The sequence below is a fragment of the Leptodactylus fuscus genome, chromosome 8 (assembly GCF_031893055.1).
Source record: "Leptodactylus fuscus isolate aLepFus1 chromosome 8, aLepFus1.hap2, whole genome shotgun sequence".
NCBI classification, from domain to species: domain Eukaryota; kingdom Metazoa; phylum Chordata; class Amphibia; order Anura; family Leptodactylidae; genus Leptodactylus; species Leptodactylus fuscus.
The window spans coordinates 18,984,458-19,007,684 of NC_134272.1; the positions used below are offsets into that span (position 1 = coordinate 18,984,458).

A 23,227-nucleotide genomic window follows, 5' to 3' on the forward strand; every position below is an offset into this window, starting at 1 on the left:
TTTTTCCAGCTACATTGTAAATAATAATAAATGGCAGAATCATGAAAAACAATTTGTCCTGCAAATATTAAGACTTCTTATGACTCTGAGAGTGGAAAAGTAAAAAAGTTACGGGGTTTGGAAGGCAGGGAGAAAACAAGAAAAATCAAAAAATTCCTCTGGTGGGAAGGGGTTAACTCATTATATTCTTTACGACATACCATTTCCATGGAATTATTAGCCACCGTTGTTCACTTTTTGTGTACAAATTGTCAGAAGTTCAAATCCAGCGTAAACCTTTGTGTACACAATCTTTCTTTTCTGACTTTACAGGATGGGATTTGAACCCATCACTGACTGACAATATACAGCTCCCTTATGGAAGTGTGATGCAGCAGAGTTTTGGTTCTTCACCTCTGAATACACACACTTGGCTAACCAACTATACAGTATATGAACATTTAGGGCCTGTTCCCACAATGTTACGCGGCGCTCATTCTGACACGTAAACACGTGTCAGAGTGAGCGCTTCAAAACAGAATCCCATTGACTTCAATGGGTTCTGTTTAACACGCGTAGAACATTGAAATGAATGGACTAAAAAGCCTCCCATTGATTTCAATGTGTAGTGCGCGTAAGACGGAACCCATTGTAATCAATGGGATTCTGTTTTGAAGCGCTCACTCTGACACGTGTTTATGTGTCAGGATGAGCGCCGTGTTACATCATGGGAACGGGCCTTTATAGTACTAAACCTCTATATAAACTAACTGGACTTCTTTCACATTGTAGACAAGATTTACCGTTGTCTCGGAGCTGCACAGGCGTTTTGGCCTCTATTGGTTTTTCCAATCTGGGATGATCCACTCTACAGATTAGTTCCACTTTTTCTTGTGTCAATAGAGATTTCTTCAGTAACAGAGAACACATTGCCATGAAGGTTTTCTTGTCCGTCCTGCTTGATATAACTTGTGGGATTGTATATTTCTCAGATTCTGAAATTTCTATTAAATCTGGACAATCCTCTCTCTTCTCAAACCACTTCACTGTCAACGCGTCAGGGAAATAATTTGACACTAGGCACTTGAAAATAATCTTATCATCCTCAGTAATACTTTCTATATAGTCTCTAATGTGGGGGCGCCAAGGAAGATCTGCAAAAAAAAAAAGGCATTAAAAAAAATCTAATCACCCTCCATTCCCTAGATATGAAATAAAATAAGCATAAACAGACAAATTATACCTCTCCATGTCTGAAAACACCCGGCTGTGGTAACAATAGCAGAAATAAAAATCACAAGACAATACAAAGAACTTTCTAAGGATATTTTTACTCCTAGGCCAGTGACAGTGACAGGAGGACATCCTCTACGTCTGGAGGAGAGAAGGTTTCACCAGAAACATAGAAGGGGATTCTTCACAGTAAGAACAACGAGGCTCTGGAACTCTCTGTCCCAGGAAGTGGTGATGGCAGATTCACTGAACAAGTTCAAAGTGGGCCTGGATGCCTTTCTTGAAGAGAAAAATATAACAGGTTATGGTCTGTAGATTTTAAGGACATGTTGATCCAGGGTTTTATACTGACTGCCAGATTTGGAGTCGGGAAGGAATTTTTTCCCCTGAAATAGAGCAATTGGCACGAGCCTCATGGGGTTTTTGCTTTCCCCTGGATCATCACTGTAGGGGATTGTAGGGTTATAGGTTGGACTTGATGGACTAATGTCTTTATCCAACCTCATCTACTATGTAACTATATAAACCGCCATATTTTCGCCATTTCGCCTACCAGAAAAATTTTCACTAAAAGCGATCAAATCATTAGACATTCCCCTAAATGGTATAACCAAAAATTCACCTGGCCACACAAAAAGGGACTCCTTATTCATCTGCATACATGGAAATATTAAAAAAAAAGGTTACGGGTTTCAGAATATGGCGATTCCAAAGATTTATTTTTTAAAGTTAGAATTTTTTTTTTAAGGGGTTAGAAAAAAAAACAACTACAGTCATGGCCAAAAGTTTTGAGAATGACACAAATCTTATATTTTCACATGATCTGCTGCCCTCTGGTTTTTATGTGTGTTTGTCAGATGTTTTTATCACATACAGAAATATAATTGCAATCATATTGTGAGTAACAGAAGCTTATATTGACAGTTAGAATGAGTTAACGAAGCAAGTCAATATTTGCAGTGTTGAGCCTTCTTCTTCAGGACCTCTGCAATTCTCCCTGGCATGCTCTCAGTCAACCTCTGGACCAAATCTTGACTGATAGCAGTCCATTCTTACACAATCAATGCTTGCATTTTGTCAGAATTTGTAGGTTTTTGTTTGTCCACCCGTCTCTTGATGATTGACCACAAGTTCTCGATGGGATTAAGATCTGGGGAGTTTCCAGGCCATGGACCCAAAATCTCTATGTTTTGTTCCCTGAGCCATTTAGTTATCACCTTTGCTTTATGGCAAGGTGCTCCATCATGCTGGAAAAGGCATTGTTGATCGCCAAACTGCTCTTGGACGGTTGGGAGAAGTTGATCTTGGAGGACATTCTGGTCCCATTCTTTATTCATGGCTGTGTTTTTAGGCAAGACTGTGAGAGAGCCGATTCCCTTGGCTGAGAAGCAACCCCACACATGAATGGTTTCAGGATTCTTTAAAGTTGGCATGAGACAAGACTGGTGGTAGCACTCACCTCGTCTTCTCCGAATAAGCTGTTTTCCAGATGTCCCAAAAAAATCGAAAAACATCAGAGAAAATGACTTTACCCCAGTCCTCAGCAGTCCACTCCCTGTACCTTTTGCAGAATATCAGTCTGTCCCTGATGCTTTTTCTGGAGAGAAGTGGCTTCTTTGCTGCCCTCCTTGAGACCAGGCCTTGCTCCAAGAGTCTCCGCCTCACAGTGCATGCAGATGCACTCACACCTGCCTGCTGCCATTCCTGAGCAAGCTCTGCACTGCTGGTAGCCCGATCCCACAGCTGAAACACTTTTAAGAGAAGGTCCTGGCGCTTGCTGGTCTTTCTTGGGCGCCCTGGAGCCTTTTTGCCAACAATGGAACCTCTTTCCTTGAAGTTCTTGATGCGATAGATTGTTGACTGAGGTGCAATCTTTCTAGCTGCGATACTCTTCCCTGTTAGGCCATTTTTGTGCAGTGCAATGTTGACTGCACGTGTTTCTTTAGAGATAACCATGGTTGACAGAAGAGAAACAATGATGCCAAGCACCAGCCTCCTTTTAAAGTGTCCAGTGGTGTCATTCTTACTTAATCATGACAGATTTATCTCCAGCCCTGTCCTCATCAACACCCAAACCTGTGTTAATGTAGCAATCACTGAAACGATGTTAGCTGGTCTGTTTAAGGCAGGGCTGAAATGATGTTGAAATGTGTTTTGGGGATAAAGTTCATTTTAGGCAAATATTGACTTTGCAAGTAATTGCTGTTAAGCTGATCACTCTTTATAACATTCTGGAGTATATGCAAATTGCCATTAGAAAAACTGAAGCAGTAGACTTTGTAAAAATTAATATTTGTATCATTCTCAAAACTTTTGGCCATGACTGTATATGACGTTGGTATCCCCAGAATCGTACAAACCCATAGAATACAGATGACATTTTCACTGCAAAGTGAACACTGTAAAAACAATGTCTATAAGAAAGTCACACAAACGCCATTTTCCTCCCATTACCCCCCCCATTCAGATTTTTTTTCCCAGTTTCACAGTACATCTTACAGAATATTAAATGCTACCAATATGAAGAACAATAAGCCCTCATATAGCTCTGTGAATTAAAATTTTAGGTTTATTATGTATGTGCGTTTTTGAGGTCTGTAAAATTTTTCTCGTATATCTTAGTCAACTAATTTTTACGTCTTTTTTCGGGGACACATAGGGCTTTATTTTTATGTTATTTTTATTTTCAAATGTGTTTTAATTTTTTTTATATCCAAGAAAATATAAACAAAATAGGAGGGAAATTGTGTCTGGTTTTCAATTTATAATTTTTTTTTTATTTAGTAACACAAAGTGTCACTGAAAAACTTTATAAAATAGTTTTTCCTCTCCGTTACGGTAATTTTTATTTTGTATGCTGTCGTCTGGGGCGGGGCTATAACCTTTAATAACGGCGTTTTATTAGCGTATTATTTATTTATTTTTTATTATTATTTTATTTACATTTTTTAAAAACTTTTTTATTATATTTTTATTTTATTTTTTTTACAGATTGTGTCCCCATAAGGTGATAAGAGACCTTTGGGGACATCTGATCACTTTTTTTTTTGTACTTGAGGCTGATTTCTCCTATAACTGTGGCTGGTACATTTAACCTCAGTTACAGGAGGAACCCAGCCTCCTGCACGCTGCTATACACAGTATACAGAGCTGATCTGAGTCCTGTAGGACCCAGCAGCTCTGGCAGGACACTGCTCCCGGCGGATCACATGTCTGCCGGGTCAGAGGGCAGCTGATTTATGGCTGTGTCCATAGCCTTGTATACAGCACTCATTGAGCGCTGTATACACAGCGATCGAGAAGGCAGGGGAGGTAATAAATCTGCCCTGTCTTCTCTCTGGGAGCTCCGGCTGAAGTTACAGCCAGCTCCTAGTGAAAGCAGCTACACGATCTCCGTGCAGCTGCTGTGTTCTGGTGGATGTACAGGTACGTCCGGTCAGAACTAGACAACCACTTCCCGGACGTATATAGTCTATGGGCGGTCCGGAAGTGGTTAAGGGGTCCTGATGGTATTCACCCACAGGTTCTGAAAGGATTAAATACAGTGGTAGGGCCCCTACGGCATAAGCGCGCCGCTCACTGACATGATTTATGATTTCTCTAAGACCAGAAGAGGCCATAAGACTTGCACCAGAGCCCAGAAAAAGTGATTAACACTGTTTATTATGTTTTACCACCTCCTCTGGGCTTCTGAATATTATACACGGAGGTCTGATGAGATCTCAGACTATAATAGTAGTTTCGGTTTGGATCTGTCCAGTCCGATCTAAACTGCTTGGCGAATTAAGAGTGATGAATCTCGCATGATTCGTCTAACACATACTCTCAGTCTTGGCCAGCGACCTCTGCTCTGAAGCTATAGAGTGGTGGCAGTCAGGGAAGGCAGCTTGCTAGCCCATATTCCAGTCAGGCCACTGGATATTTTCCCAGTGATATACATGACCAATCTGCCCTTGCTGATTGCCAAATTCTGGGAAGGGATTTTTTTCCCCTTGACATAGAGTAATTGGCATCAGACTCATGGTGTTATTTGGTTTCCTTGGGATCAACACTGTAGGTTTATAATTTGGACTGAGTGGACCCAAGTCTTCATCCAATCTCATCTACTATGTTATACTACTAGTTGTAAGATAAAATAAGTAATAATAAACAGACTTTGAACTGAGAAGCTTTTACCTTTCACAGAAATCTTGCATTGATCACTGTCCATAGATTCATGTTTCCAGGTTACAATGATTTTATATGTCGGGTCTTTGAAGATTTCTCCAGAAACCGTACATTTATTTATGAGGTTAAACATGTCCTCGGGATTCTTCATGACCTCCTCTTCTGATGGGATTTTCTCTTGTGTCTGACCTCTGTTAGGTGTCCAGCTGATCTGTAATGGCTGAGGATAGAATTTACCTAAAGTGGTGGCCAGCTGGATGTCTCCTTGGTCAGTAATGGTGAATTGTACCGGCTCCGTGAACTGAGGTTTAGCTGCAGAATACAATATATTTAAGTAACTCACCTTCAATACTTACACTAATATAGTAACTAAATCTATTACCATAATTGTAGAGGTCATGACTGCCAAACCCATAGACATAGCTGCATGATACAAGCTTGTGTTTGATGCTGTCTACTGTTGTATTATTATTGTATTACCATGCTGCTGTAACATATTGAAATTCCCCATGGTGGTACTATTAAAGGATTATCTTATCTTATCTTATCTTAAGAGAAGACAGTTTGCAAAAGTAATATGCATATATATGAATATTATGGCCGTATAAAAAGAGTGTAAGGGAAGAAATTTAGAAATTAAAAGTAAAGGAAAGATTTTGGGAAAAGAAAGCAAACAGAAGGGGTCACTGGATACTGTTTGTTTGTTTTTAAGTACCTATATACTCGAGTATAAGCCGACCCCCCTAATTTTACCACAAAAACCTGGGAAAACTTATTGACTCGAGTATAAGCCTAGGGGGGCTTTTTCAGCACAAAAACTATGCTTAAAAATTCGGCTTATACTAGAGTATATAATTCTGAGTCAGCCTAATACAAGTCCTAGGAGACAATGACACACTTATCTTCTTAGACTCCTCACCATAAATGTCTTTGATCTCATGTGTTCTCTCCTCAGATTTCTTATCAGTAATAAACCTACAGGTCACACTTGACCCCAGATGTCTGGACACTGTAGGAATGAAGGACAGTTTGGCAGTAATGTCACATAGAGACTTCCTTTTTTGGCTGGCCGCCTTCTCAGTGGACATCTTATACTCCATGGACATTAGTGGCTGCTCTTCCTCATTATCTCCCGATTCCTTCTCTGTGATCTCACATGTGGTGCCATGTTTGTTTCTGATGATCCATTTCACTTGGGTCTTCGGAGAACAGTTACAAGCGGTACAATACAGGGCGGTATTCTCACCGTCTATCATTTTAGTGCCATTTATTTTATATACCAGAACTTCTGAGGATCCTGTTTAGAACATAAGGACTTTAATTATATGGGATATAGTAAGAAAAAAGAACTGGCACTACGTCTTACCATCCATGGAGCCACAAATCAGAGCCAGGCTACTTATGGAGAACTATCACAGATCAGACACTCCAATACTCGGCGGATAAGAGCATAGTCACAAAGAGGAAGAGGAAACCAGAGTACCCAGAGGAAACCCGAGTAAGCACCAGGAGAACATACAGACTTCTTGCAGATGTTGTCCTTGGTTGGATTCCATTGCTGCAAGGCTACAATGCTAACTGGTATCTTATAATCCCCTATACTATACATTTATACAATGTCTGATGAAACAACGGGGTCTATGTAAGTGTACACCTAAACCAATTACATATAACATTAGGTAGTTGTGTAAACTGAAATCCCATAATATATATTTATGGTATTACCAGAGTAACTCCCACTAAAATACTAAAATAGAGGATTCGGAAAATAAAGCGGAGAAGCTGCAGGTCACAGACTATTGATCGATTTTCCATTGTAAAGTAACAGATGAAATAAAAGATCAAACAAACCATTCATTTATTCATTCACATTCCATAGTTATTAGAATAGCTTCATCTTGCAGCACCAAGACGCCAGGATGTGGACAAGACACTGACAAACATGGTGAGGTCACTGTAACATACCCCGTTTCTTCTTATATAGAAATGCAGCAATTACTAAGAACACAATTAATATGACGACTCCAGCGACCACTCCGACCACTGGGCCAACGCCGAAACCACCATCATCTGAAAGAGATAAGAGATAACGTACTTCACTCTTATTATTTTATGTCCACTCTGTATATACCCCGTATATACTCGAGTATAAGTCGACCCGAATATAAGCCGAGGCCCCTAATTTTACCACAAAAAACTGGGAAAACTTATTGACTCAAGTATAAGCCGAGGGGGGGGGGGGGGGGAATGCAGCAGCTACTGGAAAATTTCAAAAATTGTGGTTTTGGGTGCAGTAGGTGCTGGGGAAGGGGAGGGGGATGTTTTGGTTTTTGTCTGCCCCTTCCCTGAGCTTGAGGACTGTTTTTTCTTCCCCCACTTGGAATTCAGCCTGGCTGAATATAGGGGATCTGCAGTGCTCCTATTAACCCCTTCCCGACAGAACAGGAGCACTGCAGATACCCTATATTCAGTAGACCGGGCACTGTCAGACACAGGGAGACCTAATGTGTTTGTGTTTCACAGTCATTTTCTACTTTTATATGTATTCTAGGGAAAGGAGGGATTTAGAACTTTTTTTTTGCACTACTTTATGGGACATTCTATACATTAATATTGTGGCCGGTCATAGAACACCCCCACCCCCTTTTTTTTTTTGCTGACTCGAGTATAAGCCGAGGGGGGCTTTTTCAGCACAAAAACTGGGCTGAAAAATTCAGCTTATACTTGAGTATATACGGTAATACTGAACTACTGCCATAGAGACAAAATACAGATTGTGGATGGACCTGTTGACTTTCTTCAGCACTGTGCCAGCTATGTAACCCCACAAAGCTATCAGTGATACTCACCTTACGCTAGGTACACACTAGTATTCAGGTTTCCGTTCTTTGGGTCTGCAAAAGGACAGATTCCCGGGGGATACATACAAAAAAACTAAACTTCATGTTAACTATACCTTATATATATATATCAGAAGACAAGCACAGGAGTCTATCAAAGCCTATATCACACCCCATGTAATAATACCATTGTATAGGGGGCTTTAATAGATACGTTAACATTCCTTTGTTGTCTAAAAATGGTTACTAACAAGTTGGAGAAAATGATCTGAGTTGATATGTGAGATACCTTTTAAGCGTGCCGGGTGTATTGCTGCTCCTGCAAAAGTATCAGATCTTCTCACTATCACCGCCCACTAACACAAGGATCGAGATTCCTACCGAGACCTCTCTGAATGGAGTCTAAAATTATCTGAAAAGCATTCCTATGTACAACAACTACACCTAAATACCATAGATGACATGACTCTAGTATGTAAGATGTTTTGCTCACCATTATTCACCAGCTGGAGGTCTTGTTGTATGGGTGCACTGAGAGATTCATGGTGGACTTTGCATGTGAAGGATTTTAGTTCCTCTGTGGACGGTAATATCAATGAGCTCTGGATGGAGAGCGTCCCATCAGTATCCTTGTATGACAAGACTGTGGCGGAGCTGCTGACATCTGCCCCATCCTTTATCATCTGCACAGTGATCTGTTCAGGGTAAAATCCAGTCACAGTGCACAACAAGATCTGTTGCTTATTGTCTACATTAGTTCTCTCAAGAACGGAGATGGAAGGAAGAGCTGTAAGAAAAATACCATCAAGTGAGAAGATCCCGACATTGTACACCCCATACTGCGATTTGTGCAATTAAAAAGATCATTTCTTTCTGACTGTGGAAGGCTATGTATCACAAATCTTCTTCATGAGCAGATGCTTATTCCAGGGCATCGGAGGGCCAGAGTAATACATTTACAATACACAGACTGTAAACAATGAAAGGATATCAAGAAGAAGAACAAAGACGTTTCATCAGTTTTAGTTTGGTAAGGGTGACCTGTAGAACCCCTGGCTTATGGGCCAGGATCCAGCTGCAACTACGGTGACCCCTACACTTCTATACAAGAATCTGACAGATCTGACTGATGAGCGGTTCTATTCAATGTTCCACCTGGACACTATACTCAGTGGACACAGTCTTAGCAGCACTTTGTCATCTCAGGGGGGATGAACTTACCATAAACTGTAAAATCAACATCCTTGTCAATCCTATTTTGGCTGTAGATTACTGTACACGTATATACTCCAATGTCACTGACAGACGCATTACGGATGTATAAATCAGCAGCTCCTTCTGCAATGTTCTTTCCATCAATATACTTCCTGAGTTGGTTGTCAAGTCCTTTGCTGTCGTACTTTGCTACCACATGTCCCTGATATGTCCACACAATGGCGACGTACTGAGGAGTTACTGGATTTCTGCCCACTTTGAATTTACAGGGTAACATGACATTGGTTCTCAGCTCTGCTTTTCGGTAAGATGGAGCGTAGACTTCCAAGGTGAAGATAGTAGAAGTCAACACTGAAAAAGAGAAAAAGTCTCGATCTCACCATGTAAGTATGCTCCAAAACCATGCCATGACTATGAAGCTGGAAAGCTTCGAAACGCGTCGGCGGTTTTAAGCACTATGTGTCTTCTTTTCTAAACTTTTTCACAAATTTGTTCTGTCGTGTGAGCTTTTAATGGCTTATTAAAAGTTATATCTTATGGAACCCAAGGAGTGCGGACCTGCTATTTTCGGTTGAATATTCAACTGAAAAAGAGATTTTATATGTGACATGAAAACCACAATGAAAGACATAAAGACTCACTTTTTTATTGTCCCACTCCTTTCTACATTGGTGGTATCAGGGTTACATTTACTAGTTGAGTAATTCTGTAGACAAAGTGACCCCCACTACCTGCCTGCAGGTCATTCAAGCAGAATTCAGTCTTTCAATGTATTCTTATGACAGCCTCATTCTGTGTTCCATAGGAATACACTGGAAGGGCCAGTTCACACGGAGTTAACGCGCTCGCATTCTGGCACGTATACACGTGTCAGAATGTGAGCGCTCAAAACAGATCACATGCATTTCAATGGGTCATTACGGGCGTATAACGCACGTAATTTTGCGCGCATAATTTTGCGGCCGCAAAATTACGGGCGTTATAACGACCCATTGAAATGAATGTGATCTATTTTGAGCGCTCACATTCTGACACGTGTATACGTGCCAGAATGCGAGCGCATTAACTCTGTGTAAACTGGCCCGAAGACAGAGTTTCTCTTCAGGAAAACCACATAAAGATGGCTGCAGATGTTGTTCTTGGTCGGAACCCAGGACTCTAGCTCTGCAAGACAATAGTGATAACTACTAAGCTGTTGTGCTACCCAAATCCTGGTGTGCCTACAGTACTATACAGCTGATGGTGATATACTCGGTATGATACCGTATTTTTCAGACTATAAGACGCACTGGACAATAAGATGCACTAAGGTTTTAGAGGAGGAAAATAGGAAAAAAAAAATTTTGAAGCAAAAAATTTGCAAAATATTCATTAACATAATAATATAATATTTCACCAATGTAAATAGAACCGGGGGTACACAGGGATACCTAATGTGTATGTGTTTCACAGTAATGTTTATGTTTTATATGTATTTTAGGGATATGGGGGTGATTTGAGCAAATATATATCACAAAAAAACCATATATGACCGCACCAGTCTAGGCATAGGGTGCTCACCAATGGGAAAAGGACTTGTCCCATTCAATATAACTCCAAAAAAAGTTTTTTTTAGGGTTCACTCCCGGTACATCCATGCCAACAGGAAATGTACCAGGAGAGGGGGTATAAGGCTGCATTCACACAGAGTAACGCCAGGCATCATTTGTGTGTAATTTGTGTGTCTTTTACGGCCGTCATAAAACGTTTACATAGAGTTCTATAGGATAAGACATCCGTAATTTACTGCTGTCATTTACGGCCGTCATTACAATGACGGCCGTAAATGACGGCCGTAAATGACAGCCGTCTTTTCCTATAGAACTCTATGTAAACGTTTTATGACGGCCGTAAAAGACACACAAATTACACACAAATGACGCCTGGCGTTACTCTGTGTGAATGCAGCCTTAGGGTGCATTCACACTGAGTAAACGCTAGCTTATTCTGAACGTAAAACACGTTCAGAATAAGCGGCGTCTAAAGCAGCTCCATTCATCTCTATGGGAGCCAGCATACGAGCGCTCCCCATAGAAATGAATGGGATGCTGCTTTCACTCCGAGCAGTCCCATTGAAGTGAATGGGGAGTGCCGGCGTATACGGCAAGCTCTGCTCATGCCGGAGCGTACACGCCGGCACTCCCCATTCACTTCAATGGGACTGCTCGGAGTGAAAGCAGCATCCCATTCATTTCTATGGGGAGCGCTCGTATGCTGGCTCCCATAGAGATGAATGGAGCTGCTTTAGACGCCGCTTATTCTGAACGTGTTTTACGTTCAGAATAAGCTAGCGTTTACTCAGTGTGAATTCACCCTTAGGAGACAATGTGGAACCCCGGATGTTACCACACTGGGAATGAGACATAAAAAGAAACAACCGTGGTAAATATATCTTCCAAAATATTGACACACTTGCGAATGAGTTTACTCAATAAGGGTTTATCATATTGTCTTACCGTACATGTGGATTGATTCATTAGTTTTTCAGAGGTTTAACACTTAAGGACACCTCACATATTCCATTTATTTCTACATACACTGAGGAGAGTGGACTTCTTAGTAATGTGATACAGAAGCATTGGTTCATGTTGTTGCCAAAGATCCCAGAGTTTACAATCCTGCCTTTGTTTTCATACAGCAGAGCTTTTAGGCTATGTGACAAGCTGGTATACTCTGACACTAATCCCCTTAAAGAGTGTACAGACATTCATTACAAAACCCAGATTGGGGTGTTATCCCTGTCTTGGTTGTGTGAACTGCGGCCTAATGTCATAGGGTTCTCAGTTCACACACCCAGTTACCAATAAGAGTCATAATATTCATCATTCTCTGACATGCAATTCTGATCATGTGATCTATATGCTACAATATCCATGTCATCTATTATATGTGGGTGAAACCACACTAGATTTTAAAACTAGGATTAACCAACATTGTTATACCATTCAGATAAAAAAAAACTGAAGTTACCAGTGTCCAAACATTCTGTAGGTGTGCGTCACACTGAGAAAAAGTTGACATGTGCCATCATTGATTATATTCCACCATCGAGGTTAGGAGGTGACCACACTAGGAACTTGACTGTATCCATCGGTTAGACACTTTGCGACCTAAGGGTCCTAATGTGGATTTCGTAACCTCGGGTCTAACATAACTGCACCAGGAGTGGTTCGTATGCCCGCACAGCCACTTGGTGTCTTCTTCTCCTCGTCCTCTGTATTCTAATGTTTTGCGCTATTATTCTTATATTCATATAATTTGTGTCTTTTTAGAGATGTCCTACACATTTATGACGGATCACCTGTTTATCCTTTTGTGTGATTATTACACATATGGAAGAACATCTTCTTTACCTGAATGCATCCAGACCAATGATATTGTATTGAAAAACATTTTTAAAGGTTTTTTTTACGTGTATGTGATGTTATAGTGCATGTTGTCATGTTGTCTCGCCTATATATGGCTTTTCTCCTTATACAATTACATTTAATATACTTATACTTGTGTATGTTTCTCTGGATATCACTTATAACATTGAACTTTGACCAAAATCTGGTCTCTCTGGGTAATTGTCTCAGCCTAAAAAGGAGGGGACAGACAGCATTTGCTACTAGCATCAAAAGGTGTCAGTATACAATCAGTATGTGCATCAGTCCGTTTTAAAGTCTCAAACTGAATTCAAACGGACGGATGGCATACTGATGTGTGAACCAAGCCTTACCCATGTCTGGATTCTATCAGGTATCTAAACTAATGACACTCTCACACTTGTCTCTTCTTGGCTCATTAAGCTGGATTGTATTATATTGTAATGTATCTTTGTTCACTTTGGAGATATATCACTGATCTTTATATTTATTTTTCACAATTTTTATGTGCTGCCTGCTTTTTTGTATATATATATATATATATATATATATATATATATATATATATATGTGATTTTTAATTTTTCTTTATATTGTATTTGCCCCCTCCTAGGGTGTTTGAACTTGCAAGTTAATTGCAAGTCCCATAGACTGCAATACAACTGAGGTGGGGGGGGGGGGGGTTCGTGCAAGGGTGAGGGAACAGCGGACGAAGTCGCAGGTTATAGCTAGTTATTATATAATTCTATGATGCTTTACATACGGTACAAAAAATATATAAACAAACATAATACTAATAATGACTGACTGGCACAGTGGGATAGAGGGCTCTGCCTTCTAAGTATGATGATATTTCCTCTTCTACAAGTACGTTCTGCCCGGCCCTCGTGTACCCCAGCACTAATATCCCAAAATAATTCCTGTACTTACGTGTGAGACATATTGCAAGGAGAATTACAGCTCTGAGCTCCGCCATTTGCACTCCACAAGCATAAACAGCTGGATAATGTCCGAAGTGAAAGTGAAAATAAGATTCAAAGTCCATAGATGCCAGCAGAGGAAGGAGGGGGAGAATAAGGGATGAGAACTATTAGTCAAACACCAGATTAATGGTAGTCCACCAATAGTCCACCTGACTACTGACATCTGGCTGCTGACACCTGACTGCTGACACCTGACAACTAGCTGCTGACACCTGACTGCTGACAGCTAAACTAACTCCCTCCCACCCAGTGGCGTAACTAGGAATGGCGGGGCCCCGTCGCGAACTTTTGACATGGCCCCCCCCCCCAACCGACACCGACCGACCCCCTCCTCCGCATTCCTGTGCGCTCTATTATGTCCCATAGTGGCCCCTGCACACAGTATTATCCCCCATAGTGGCCCCTGCACACAGTATTATCCCCCATAGTGGCCCCTGCACACAGTATTATGTCCCTTAGTGGCCCCTGCACTCAGTAGTATGCTCCACTGTGGACACCCATAAACAATTATTATACTACATTTCACACCCCAGAGTATAATAATTGGAGACCCGGGGGAATAAAAACATAAAAAACTACTGTTATTTACCTGTTCCCCGGCTCCTACGCTGTCGGCCTCCGCTGTCGTCCTTCTTCAATGACGTCGGAAGTCACATGGCCGGGTTCATGTGACGTCAGAGACGTCAGACAACTAGGCCTGAGGCTTGCCCGGATCGTGGAGAGGTAAGTAACAGTGTTTTTTATGTTTCTTACCTCTCCCGGGCCTACGATCATTATACTCAGGGGTCTGCAGTTTAATTTCCCCCACCAACTAACTCCACAGTTTAATATCCCCCTCTAGTTGCCCCCAATTTAATATCCCTCTCCAGCTACGCCAGGTTAATGTCCTCCTCTAGTTGCCCCCAATTTAATATCACTCTCCAGCTACGCCAGGTTAATGTCCCCCTCTAGTTGCCCCCAATTTAATAACCCTCTAAAGCTATGCCAGGTTAATGTTCCCCTCTGGTTGACCTCAGTTTAAACTAGGGCAGCTGGAGGGGGACAATAAACTGTGGCTGCGCCAAGAGAGAGACTTTATACTGTGGGGTCAATTTGAGGAGAACATTATAATGTGGTGGCAAATAATATTAGGGTAATTGTGTGGGGATCATAAAGAGAAATGGATCGAAATGGGTGGAGTCAATTTAGAAGTGGGTGGAGCTACACACAACACATATTTTGTTCCTCTTTCTGTCCTTTGAAACTTGGGATGTATGAGGAGGGTCGGAGGAGATAGTAATGGGCGGGATTGCTAGACTAGTAAGACAGGGAGGGGGAGTGTAACAGAGCAAGAGAAGTGGGGAGCTGAGTGAGAGGGAACTAATGTAGAAGCTACACAGGAAGTTGCACAGCAGGAAGATATATCATGTAAACAAAGGCAGGGGATGCCAGTAGCAACCAAAGACACTCAGAAATCACTCCAAACACTTCTAAAGGCATATGGGTGTATTTATTACCCATTACTAGCACTAACACACCTTTGTAAAATAAAATAAAAAAAAGATTTTCTGCCCGGAAAACCCCTTTAACGTGTCTGGGGGTTTTGGTTTTTTTTTCTGAACTAATCCATGTATGTTCTAAAATGGTCCCTACTGGTATAGGGTATCATCTTCTCTTCTTTTTGAGGTTAATAGTTTACTATATACTTGTGTATATATAATTACACTTATATACTATATATACACACTCACACATTTACATTTAAATACGTTTATATACATTAATATACTATTTATACTTATATGTATATTTAATCATATACCATATATTCTCACATATATACTGTACATTCATATACAATATATATGTAAACATACAGTATTTGCACAGTATATAAGACACATATTGTAAACAAATGTACATATATGTACATATTAAATATACATAGATTACCTAAAAAAATACATACACTCACACTTGTCTGAATTGGTGGATGCGATGGAAATAGAGGAAACTCGTGCAGCTATAAGTCTGGCAGTACTGAGACTGTTACGTCACAGCAGACTTTCCCCCCTCACTCTCTGATCTGATGGATGAGTCTCTGCTTGTGAAGAGGAGGGGGGGGGAGATTACGGTAGCACAAGCAGGTTTTTATAAGATGGCGGCTGTAGCTGTTAAGGCTAAGTTCTGGGAAACTTTACAAGTAGCCATTAGCAGACCCTACATCTGCCAATAGTTTCATCTACCCCCAATCATTAGTCCCCATAGTCTACCCCCACCACCCTGAAGTTTCTATAGAAGGCGCTTGGCAGTGTCATTGCTATGACATATCCTTCTGGCCCCACCCTTCATCCTCAGCGGATCTGGTCTCAATCTGTAGCAGGAAGATGTTGGGTGTGAGGTAAATCTTCTTGTGTGAAGCGATGTCCAGCTTATAAGTGTCCAATAACATGGAGAGGAGCAGTGACACTGCTGGAGACAAGTCATCCTTCTTCTGGGACTGTGAGAAGTGCTCATTTTATCTCATCCTCATAGACCCCACAGACTATAATGGGTTCCACAATGTTTCCACCCAATAAAGGTGGAAAAATTCAGAAAAAGTGCTTGCAGGACTTTTCTTTCGGATTTCTTAAGAGCAATGATGGACAGAATGCAAGAACGGACAACGAGCGTAAGTGTGAATCCAGGCTTAGAAGAGTAACCATTTAGTAACAACAAATCTAAATAGCAGGAAAAAATGGCTCAGGAACAGGGAATACCTTAAACACTTAGAGAATCCAACTGCCAGGCTCATTGCAATGGCCCTCATGTCAGCAGGGCCTAGCCCGCCAAAAAGAGATACAAGCCACGCTCCTCGTGACGCAGATCTTTCTTCCGGCAATCCTGTGCTTTGCTGCCGATGTCCTGGAGCTATGGAGATACCATCCCCGCGCATGAGCATAGAGCAGAAGAGTATGCGATGTACAGGCAAGCATGGGCTGGGAAGAATGGTGGCTCATGTCTAAAGCAGTTTAGAAATGTGATGTAAAGCAGTGCCCTTGGGAAACCCTATGTTGCAGAAAAGCTTTTTTTGGTTGCAGATTTTGTTGTAGTTTTTTGAGCCAAAACCAAGAGTGGATTGAGCAGGGGGAAGAAGAATAAGAACTTCCTATATATTTATCACTTCTTTTGTAGCCATTCTTGGTTTTGGCTCAAAAAATGCACCAAAATCTGCAGTGTGGGTCCTTAGCTTCAAAGCGTTGATCTACAGACTGCAGCGTGAGTTCCCTCTCAGAGCTCATGTGAACACCATGCTGCTCAACAGCCATAAGAACAATAAAAACAGCCAAACACTAATAGTATAAAACTGTATTTTGACAATTGATAATAATATCAACAAGTGCAATATAAAGTAGTTTACCTTCTTGACTTAAAGGGAACAGCGTATAAACATTACTGGGAAGTGCACTGTCTGGCAGTAAATGAGCTGCAGAGGACCCGAGTGTCGCACCGTTGCAGATCTATCTGTTGTCTAATCATAGGCCATCATTATTAGAAAGAGGATAACCCCTGTAAGCCGGGGCCCCATGTTGTGAAAACGCAGCGTTATGGCCACGGCAAAAAATACAGTGCTTTAAAGGAGCTGCAAAGTGGATGAGATTCTGGCTAATCCCATCCACACATTGCAGAAAAAAATCCAAACCGGAACTGCTGCGATTTCAAAGACCGCGAAGAAGCGTTTCTGTAAATTGCAGCATGTCAATTATACTTATGGAAACACTGGCGTTTGATGGCGACCCTATGATACGCGTTCCAGAGAGGACACGCAGATACACATACAGCTAAAAGCTGTCAGTGTAGGCTGTGGTCCATGAGACTGCGGCTTACACTTACTGCAGAGTGTGACCTCTGCCCAGATGTAGCTGTGATGACGTAAGTGCCTGTAGTCAGAAGAAGGAGGACGCCCGGCTGCTCTTTACTTCACTTAAGTTTAATACTGTGTGTGTGTAGAGGAGGCGTACTATAGGGCATATATTACTTTGTGGGGGGTGTACTCTGGAGCATATAATACTGTGGGGGGCATACTGTGGAGCATATAATACTGTGTAGGGGTGTACTCTGGAGCATATAATACTGTGCGGGAGGGTCTACTGTGGAGCTTATAATACTGTGTGGGAGGGTCTACTGTGGAGTGTATAATACTGTGTGGGAGGGTCTACTGTGGAGCGTATAATACTGTGTGGGGGGTGTACTCTGGAGCATATAATACTGTGGGGGCATATTGTGGAGTATATAATACTGTGTAGGGGTGTACTCAAGAGCATATAATACAATGAAGGAGGTGTACTCTGGAGCATATAATACTGTGGGGGAGAGTCTGCTGTAGAGCGTATAATACTGTGTGGGAGGGTCTACTGTGGAGCGTATAATACTGTGTGGGGGGTGTACTCTGGAGCATATAATAATGTGGGGGGCATACTGTGGAGTATATAATACTGTGTAGGGGTGTAATGTGGACTATACAAAACAGTGGTGGGGGGGTGTACTCTGGAGCATATTATACTGTGGGGGGGCATACTGTGGAACATATAATACTGTGTAGGGGCATAATGTGGAGCATATAATACTGTGTGGGGGCCACTGCGGGGCATATAGTTGGCACTTAGCAATAATTTAGTAGGTTCTGGGTTGCAGTTTGGGCACTCAGTCTCTAAAAGGTTCTCCATCACTGGGCTAGGCTAATATCCTTCTACACATGCGTCTACCTTCTGTATTAGATATAGTCCATTACATTACATCCTGCTATATACTTGCTTAGTTCAGCTCATAGAAGTGGAGATGGCCCAGTTTACAGTGAGGATACGATATGTCTGACGGTAATCTTCATACAGTTTATCGGATTTATAATCCAGATGACTTTTACATTTAGTAATACGTATTGCAGAGTAACCTGGTGGGACTTTAGTCAGCACAGACCCTGAATACAGCTGTAATGTACAGTATATCAATGGGACATACATATTCCATGTAGAAAATCCCATGCTGTATCTTAGGCCCAATATCCAATTCAAGATTTGGTACTGGCACAATATGGGTCCATCACAAGCAATTCTCCACAAACTGAAGTCTCCCCATTATAGGGGGGGAGGGGGGGACCAGCCTATAGAATGACTTCATTTACTATACGCATCCATTATAATGAAATATAAAACTTCACGCTGAGGTTTTCTTCTTTTTCCTTTTTATTCTTCCTCTTCTGCATCTCGTTGTGTGTCTGCAGTAAGAACATATATACCACATTACTTCTATTTCCCAGCAGCTATTTATAGGGAGTCTACATTTAGATTTAGAAGCATCCCATTAGTTTTGGGGAAGGACCAAGCTTTCACCTGATCTGATCGGTCATGTCTGACAGGCTGGTTACTATGAATACACTAGAACAGCGATATTTGGTTGCATTGAGTCGCCCAGAGAGGTGCTGTGTCGTCTTTCTGCCTTGACTTATAGAGGGAAGTCCAGAGATTTGGATGTCCTCCCTCAACGCACCAATAACGCATGGACAGGGGTTGGCCCATTTGGATTAGAGGTGAGTTTGATCTGATACCAAGTATAATACTGAAATTCTGGATAACAAAACAATATTTTGACATGGAGCCCAGCCTTCAAATTGCAATTGCACAAATTCATATTGATGCCAATTCGCCTACAATATACTGGCATATAGAACTAGATCTCTGTAGACCACTATATTATGCAAAATCCTGTGAAGAATTTTACATTGCTGTTTAGAAAACTGCTCCCATTTACAGCTGAACTATATGGACCCCATTATAGCCAATGAGGTGCCTCTGGCTCCATTTGTGTCCACTATTTTTGCAAGCGTTGTTTCTGTTCTTCTGGTTCTCAGAAAGGTGTGAATCTACCATTAAATAGATGAGGAAGTGAGATCTTTGCTCTGTGGGAGTCCCAACAGCTATAAGGAGTCCCAACAGATATAAGGAGTCCCTGCTCAGCTGTAAGGAGTCCCAACAGCTATAAGGAGTCCCTACAGCTATAAGGAGTCCCTGCTCAGCTGTAAGGAGTCCCAACAGCTATAAGGAGTCCCAACAGCTATAAGGAGTCCCTACAGCTATAAGGAGTCCCTACAGCTATAAGGAGTCCCTGCTCAGCTGTAAGGAGTCCCAACAGCTATAAGGAGTCCCTACAGCTATAAGGAGTCCCTGCTCAGCTGTAAGGAGTCCCAACAGCTATAAGGAGTCCCTGCTATAAGGAGTCCCTGCACAGTTGTAAGGAGTTCCAACAGCTAGGGGAGGGAGGAACCCACTGCTGAGGCACAAGGAGTCCCAACAGCTATAAGGAGTCCCTACAGCTATAAGGAGTCCCTGCTCAGCTGTAAGGAGTCCCAACAGCTATAAGGAGTCCCTGCTCAGCTGTAAGGAGTCCCAACAGCTATAAGGAGTCCCTGCTCAGTTGTAAGGAGTTCCAACAGCTAGGGGAGGGAGGAACCCACTGCTGAGGCACAAGGAGTCCTGCCGTCAGGGGTGTAGTCCCTAAGCAGTCCTAGTAGCTTGGTATCAAAAGTTCAATGCATTGTGCAACCCTAATTTACAAGTGATCTTTGTATGATTATCTATTTTATTGTGCTGAATACTGTCTTGGCATTTTACTTCCTTGGTGGATAATCTTACCTTCTGGAGTCTAAAAGAATTGTTCTTCAGAAGTTTGTGTCAGAAGAATCTTTCTGTTCTCATTATCTATTAAGTACAATTCACCTGGATAGAAAAGGACAGACAGTAGTTAGTTTGAGTTCACACTGCGCTGTTTTTAATCATTGACTGCATACTCTTCTAATTTCAGTCACATGTTATCCTCTGGTGCACTGGCATAGAGATAATATTCTACTCAGCAGACATACATAGTGACTTGTGCTACTCATTACTGCAATTAGAAGAGCATGCAGTTATTAATTTTAAAAAAACACATCATGTGAACCTAGCCATAAAGGGAGTCAGTCAGCTCATTTTATCATACCCAATGGCTCCCAGAGTTTGGTAGGGCACTTATAGACATGTCCACACATGATTGATGCCATTCCTAGCATGTTTGCGCAGAAAATTAAAGGGCTTGTCCATAGACTTCTATTTAACTTACTTTGGCCAGCGGTTTCTTCATGCAGGACCTGGCCTTTCTGGGCTGGTTCTGACCCCGGTTTATGATTGGAACCAGCTCCGTCCCCTGGGTCTCATTGTCTCCTCTCTCCTCTCCTGCATGGGGGCCGGCTTTATTATAGTCTGCCAGCCCCAATAGCACAGGTATAATACTAGTGAAAACAGGAGAGGAGGGAAGAGACAGAGCAACCCAGTGGACAGGGCTGGTTCCGATCATGTGACCTGAAGTTGGAACCAGCCATGAAACCCCAAGTCTTGTATTAGAAAGTTAAATAGTAATCTATGGACAACCCCTTTAATTTTATCCCTAGTGCTTTGGGCTTGCTTGCTTTCACCACTTGCATCAACTCAGGCTCTTCTCATCCTTTAATAGCCACCCACCACTAATTCCAGTGTAGTTTGATTTTTTTTTCTGCAGTTCCCATTATTTCCCAGCAACAAGTGCTGTGAAGTCCTGATATGCTAACTAGACTCTCCAGTGCCAAGTGGGTGATGGCAGGCAGTCACATCTCCTTGCCAGCTCCTGTTTGATACCACCCACTTGGCATTATAGAGTCCAGTTCGCATATCATGTACCAAAACTAATTGCACTGACTGCTCAGGAACGGAGAGGGCTAGAGGAAGAATTCTAACTGCACTAGAATCAGTGGAAGGACGCCTATTAAGGCTGAGGCCCTACATTGCGGAAACTCAGCTTTTTTTGTTGCAGATTTTGTTGCATTTTTTTAAGTCAAAGCCAAGAGTGGCTCCTAAAGGAGTGGGAAATATAGAGGAAGTTCTTATACTTCTCCCTTCTGCTCAATCCACTCCTGGCTTTGGCTCAAAAAACTGCAACAAAAAAAAGCTGCATTTCCTCAACGTGGGGCCTAAAGGATGAAAAGAGCTGAAGTTGGTGGAGACAGTGAAAGGTCCTCTCATTAAAGTGAATAGGTCTGCCAGGCATACACTGAAACAGCAATTCAAACATGGGAAGGGGTTAATAGGAGCACTGCAGATACCCCATATTCAGCCAGACTGAATTCCAAGTGTGGGGGGGGAACTCAGTCCTCAAGCTCAGGGAAGGAGCAGACAGACAACCAAAACACCCCCTCCCCTTCCCCAGCACCCAAAAACCCCGACTATTTTAATTTTTGAAATTTTCCAGTAGCTGCTGCATTTCCCCCCCCCCAGGCTTATACTCGAGTCAATAAGTTTTCCCAGTTTTTTGTGGTAAAATTAGGGGCCTCGGCTTATACTCAGGTCAGCTTATACGGTATATACGGTAGTAAATCTTCTCCAGTTGTCACAGACTGGATCACACCGCACTTCTATTCCTTACCATTCTCTTTCAGGATTGTCTTTTCTATTACGGTGTTGGATGCGGGGTGTTTCACAATCACTTTTGTGGCTTTGTCCTTTGGTGTAATGGTGCAGTGACCTGTGAAGGTGCCGTCATTGTTGAACTCTGTGTTCAGTGTAGCATCTTCATATCCCTCACCTTGGCCCATAAGTTTTTTGTGGCTGCATGAAACTTTTATTTCTTGTGGGGTGAAATTTAAAACTTTTACTGTTATTGTATTTTTATTCAGAAGAGTCACATTCACAGCTCGGATTCCTGCACAATACAAAAATAAGAATGAAATGTCAGCATTACATTGTACGCTATGGTCACATTTGTGCCTGGTAATCCATTGGAGGACCAGGAGATAAAGACACCCAATAGACCCCATTATAGTCATTGAGGTCCCTCAGGCTCTGTTGTGTGCGTTATTTTCACGGTGGGTTATTTTATAGCTGAATATTCCTTGCCTCCCCCCCCGCTTCCGCTGGTGATTCTGATGGGCATTGCAATGGAGACTCCACGCAGATGTGAATGTAGCCTTAGGTGCAGTATGTTCTAGGCCAAGAAAGTCTAAAAATTTTTTGTTTGCAGGCAATATCAGGATTGTACTAAGAAGGGAACTGTTCAATGGTTATAGCGATACCTTACAGAAAGGAACAATTTGTTCCACGCAGACCCCAATGACCCAGTTAATTTAACCATTTGTCAACCCATAAATAAAATGTATGTCATGAATGATTGATCGTTGCCGCACAATGACCACAGTTCACCCCTTAAATGCTGCAATCAAAAAGAGTTTACGCTGACACTTAATGGATTAAAGGGGTATTAAAGGGTGTGGAGAATCGCTCAGGTAGATGCTTGTAGCAGTGCATCCATACCTACCGCCACTCTATTGAGAAAAGTACCCCTTTCCTCCTGATTGGTGGGGGTATGAACCTTGTTCTGCAATATA

At 41.9% G+C, this 23,227-nt stretch overlaps 1 protein-coding gene across 1 annotated transcript in view; it reads right to left on the reverse strand.

Annotated features, from left to right (window-relative positions):
- LOC142217156 (uncharacterized) overlaps positions 1-13,951 on the reverse strand; it is a 36,567-nt gene extending 22,616 nt beyond the window's left edge. The window contains exons 1-7 of the mRNA XM_075285347.1: positions 13,772-13,951; positions 9,441-9,785; positions 8,713-9,006; positions 7,345-7,449; positions 6,299-6,676; positions 5,389-5,691; positions 783-1,133 (exon numbers count right to left, since the gene is read on the reverse strand). Of these exons, the coding sequence (XP_075141448.1) occupies positions 783-1,133; positions 5,389-5,691; positions 6,299-6,676; positions 7,345-7,449; positions 8,713-9,006; positions 9,441-9,785; positions 13,772-13,886 (1,891 nt within the window). The 5' untranslated portion in view covers positions 13,887-13,951. The remainder of the gene's footprint in view (positions 1-782; positions 1,134-5,388; positions 5,692-6,298; positions 6,677-7,344; positions 7,450-8,712; positions 9,007-9,440; positions 9,786-13,771) is intronic.
- Positions 13,952-23,227: the final 9,276 nt, after the last annotated feature.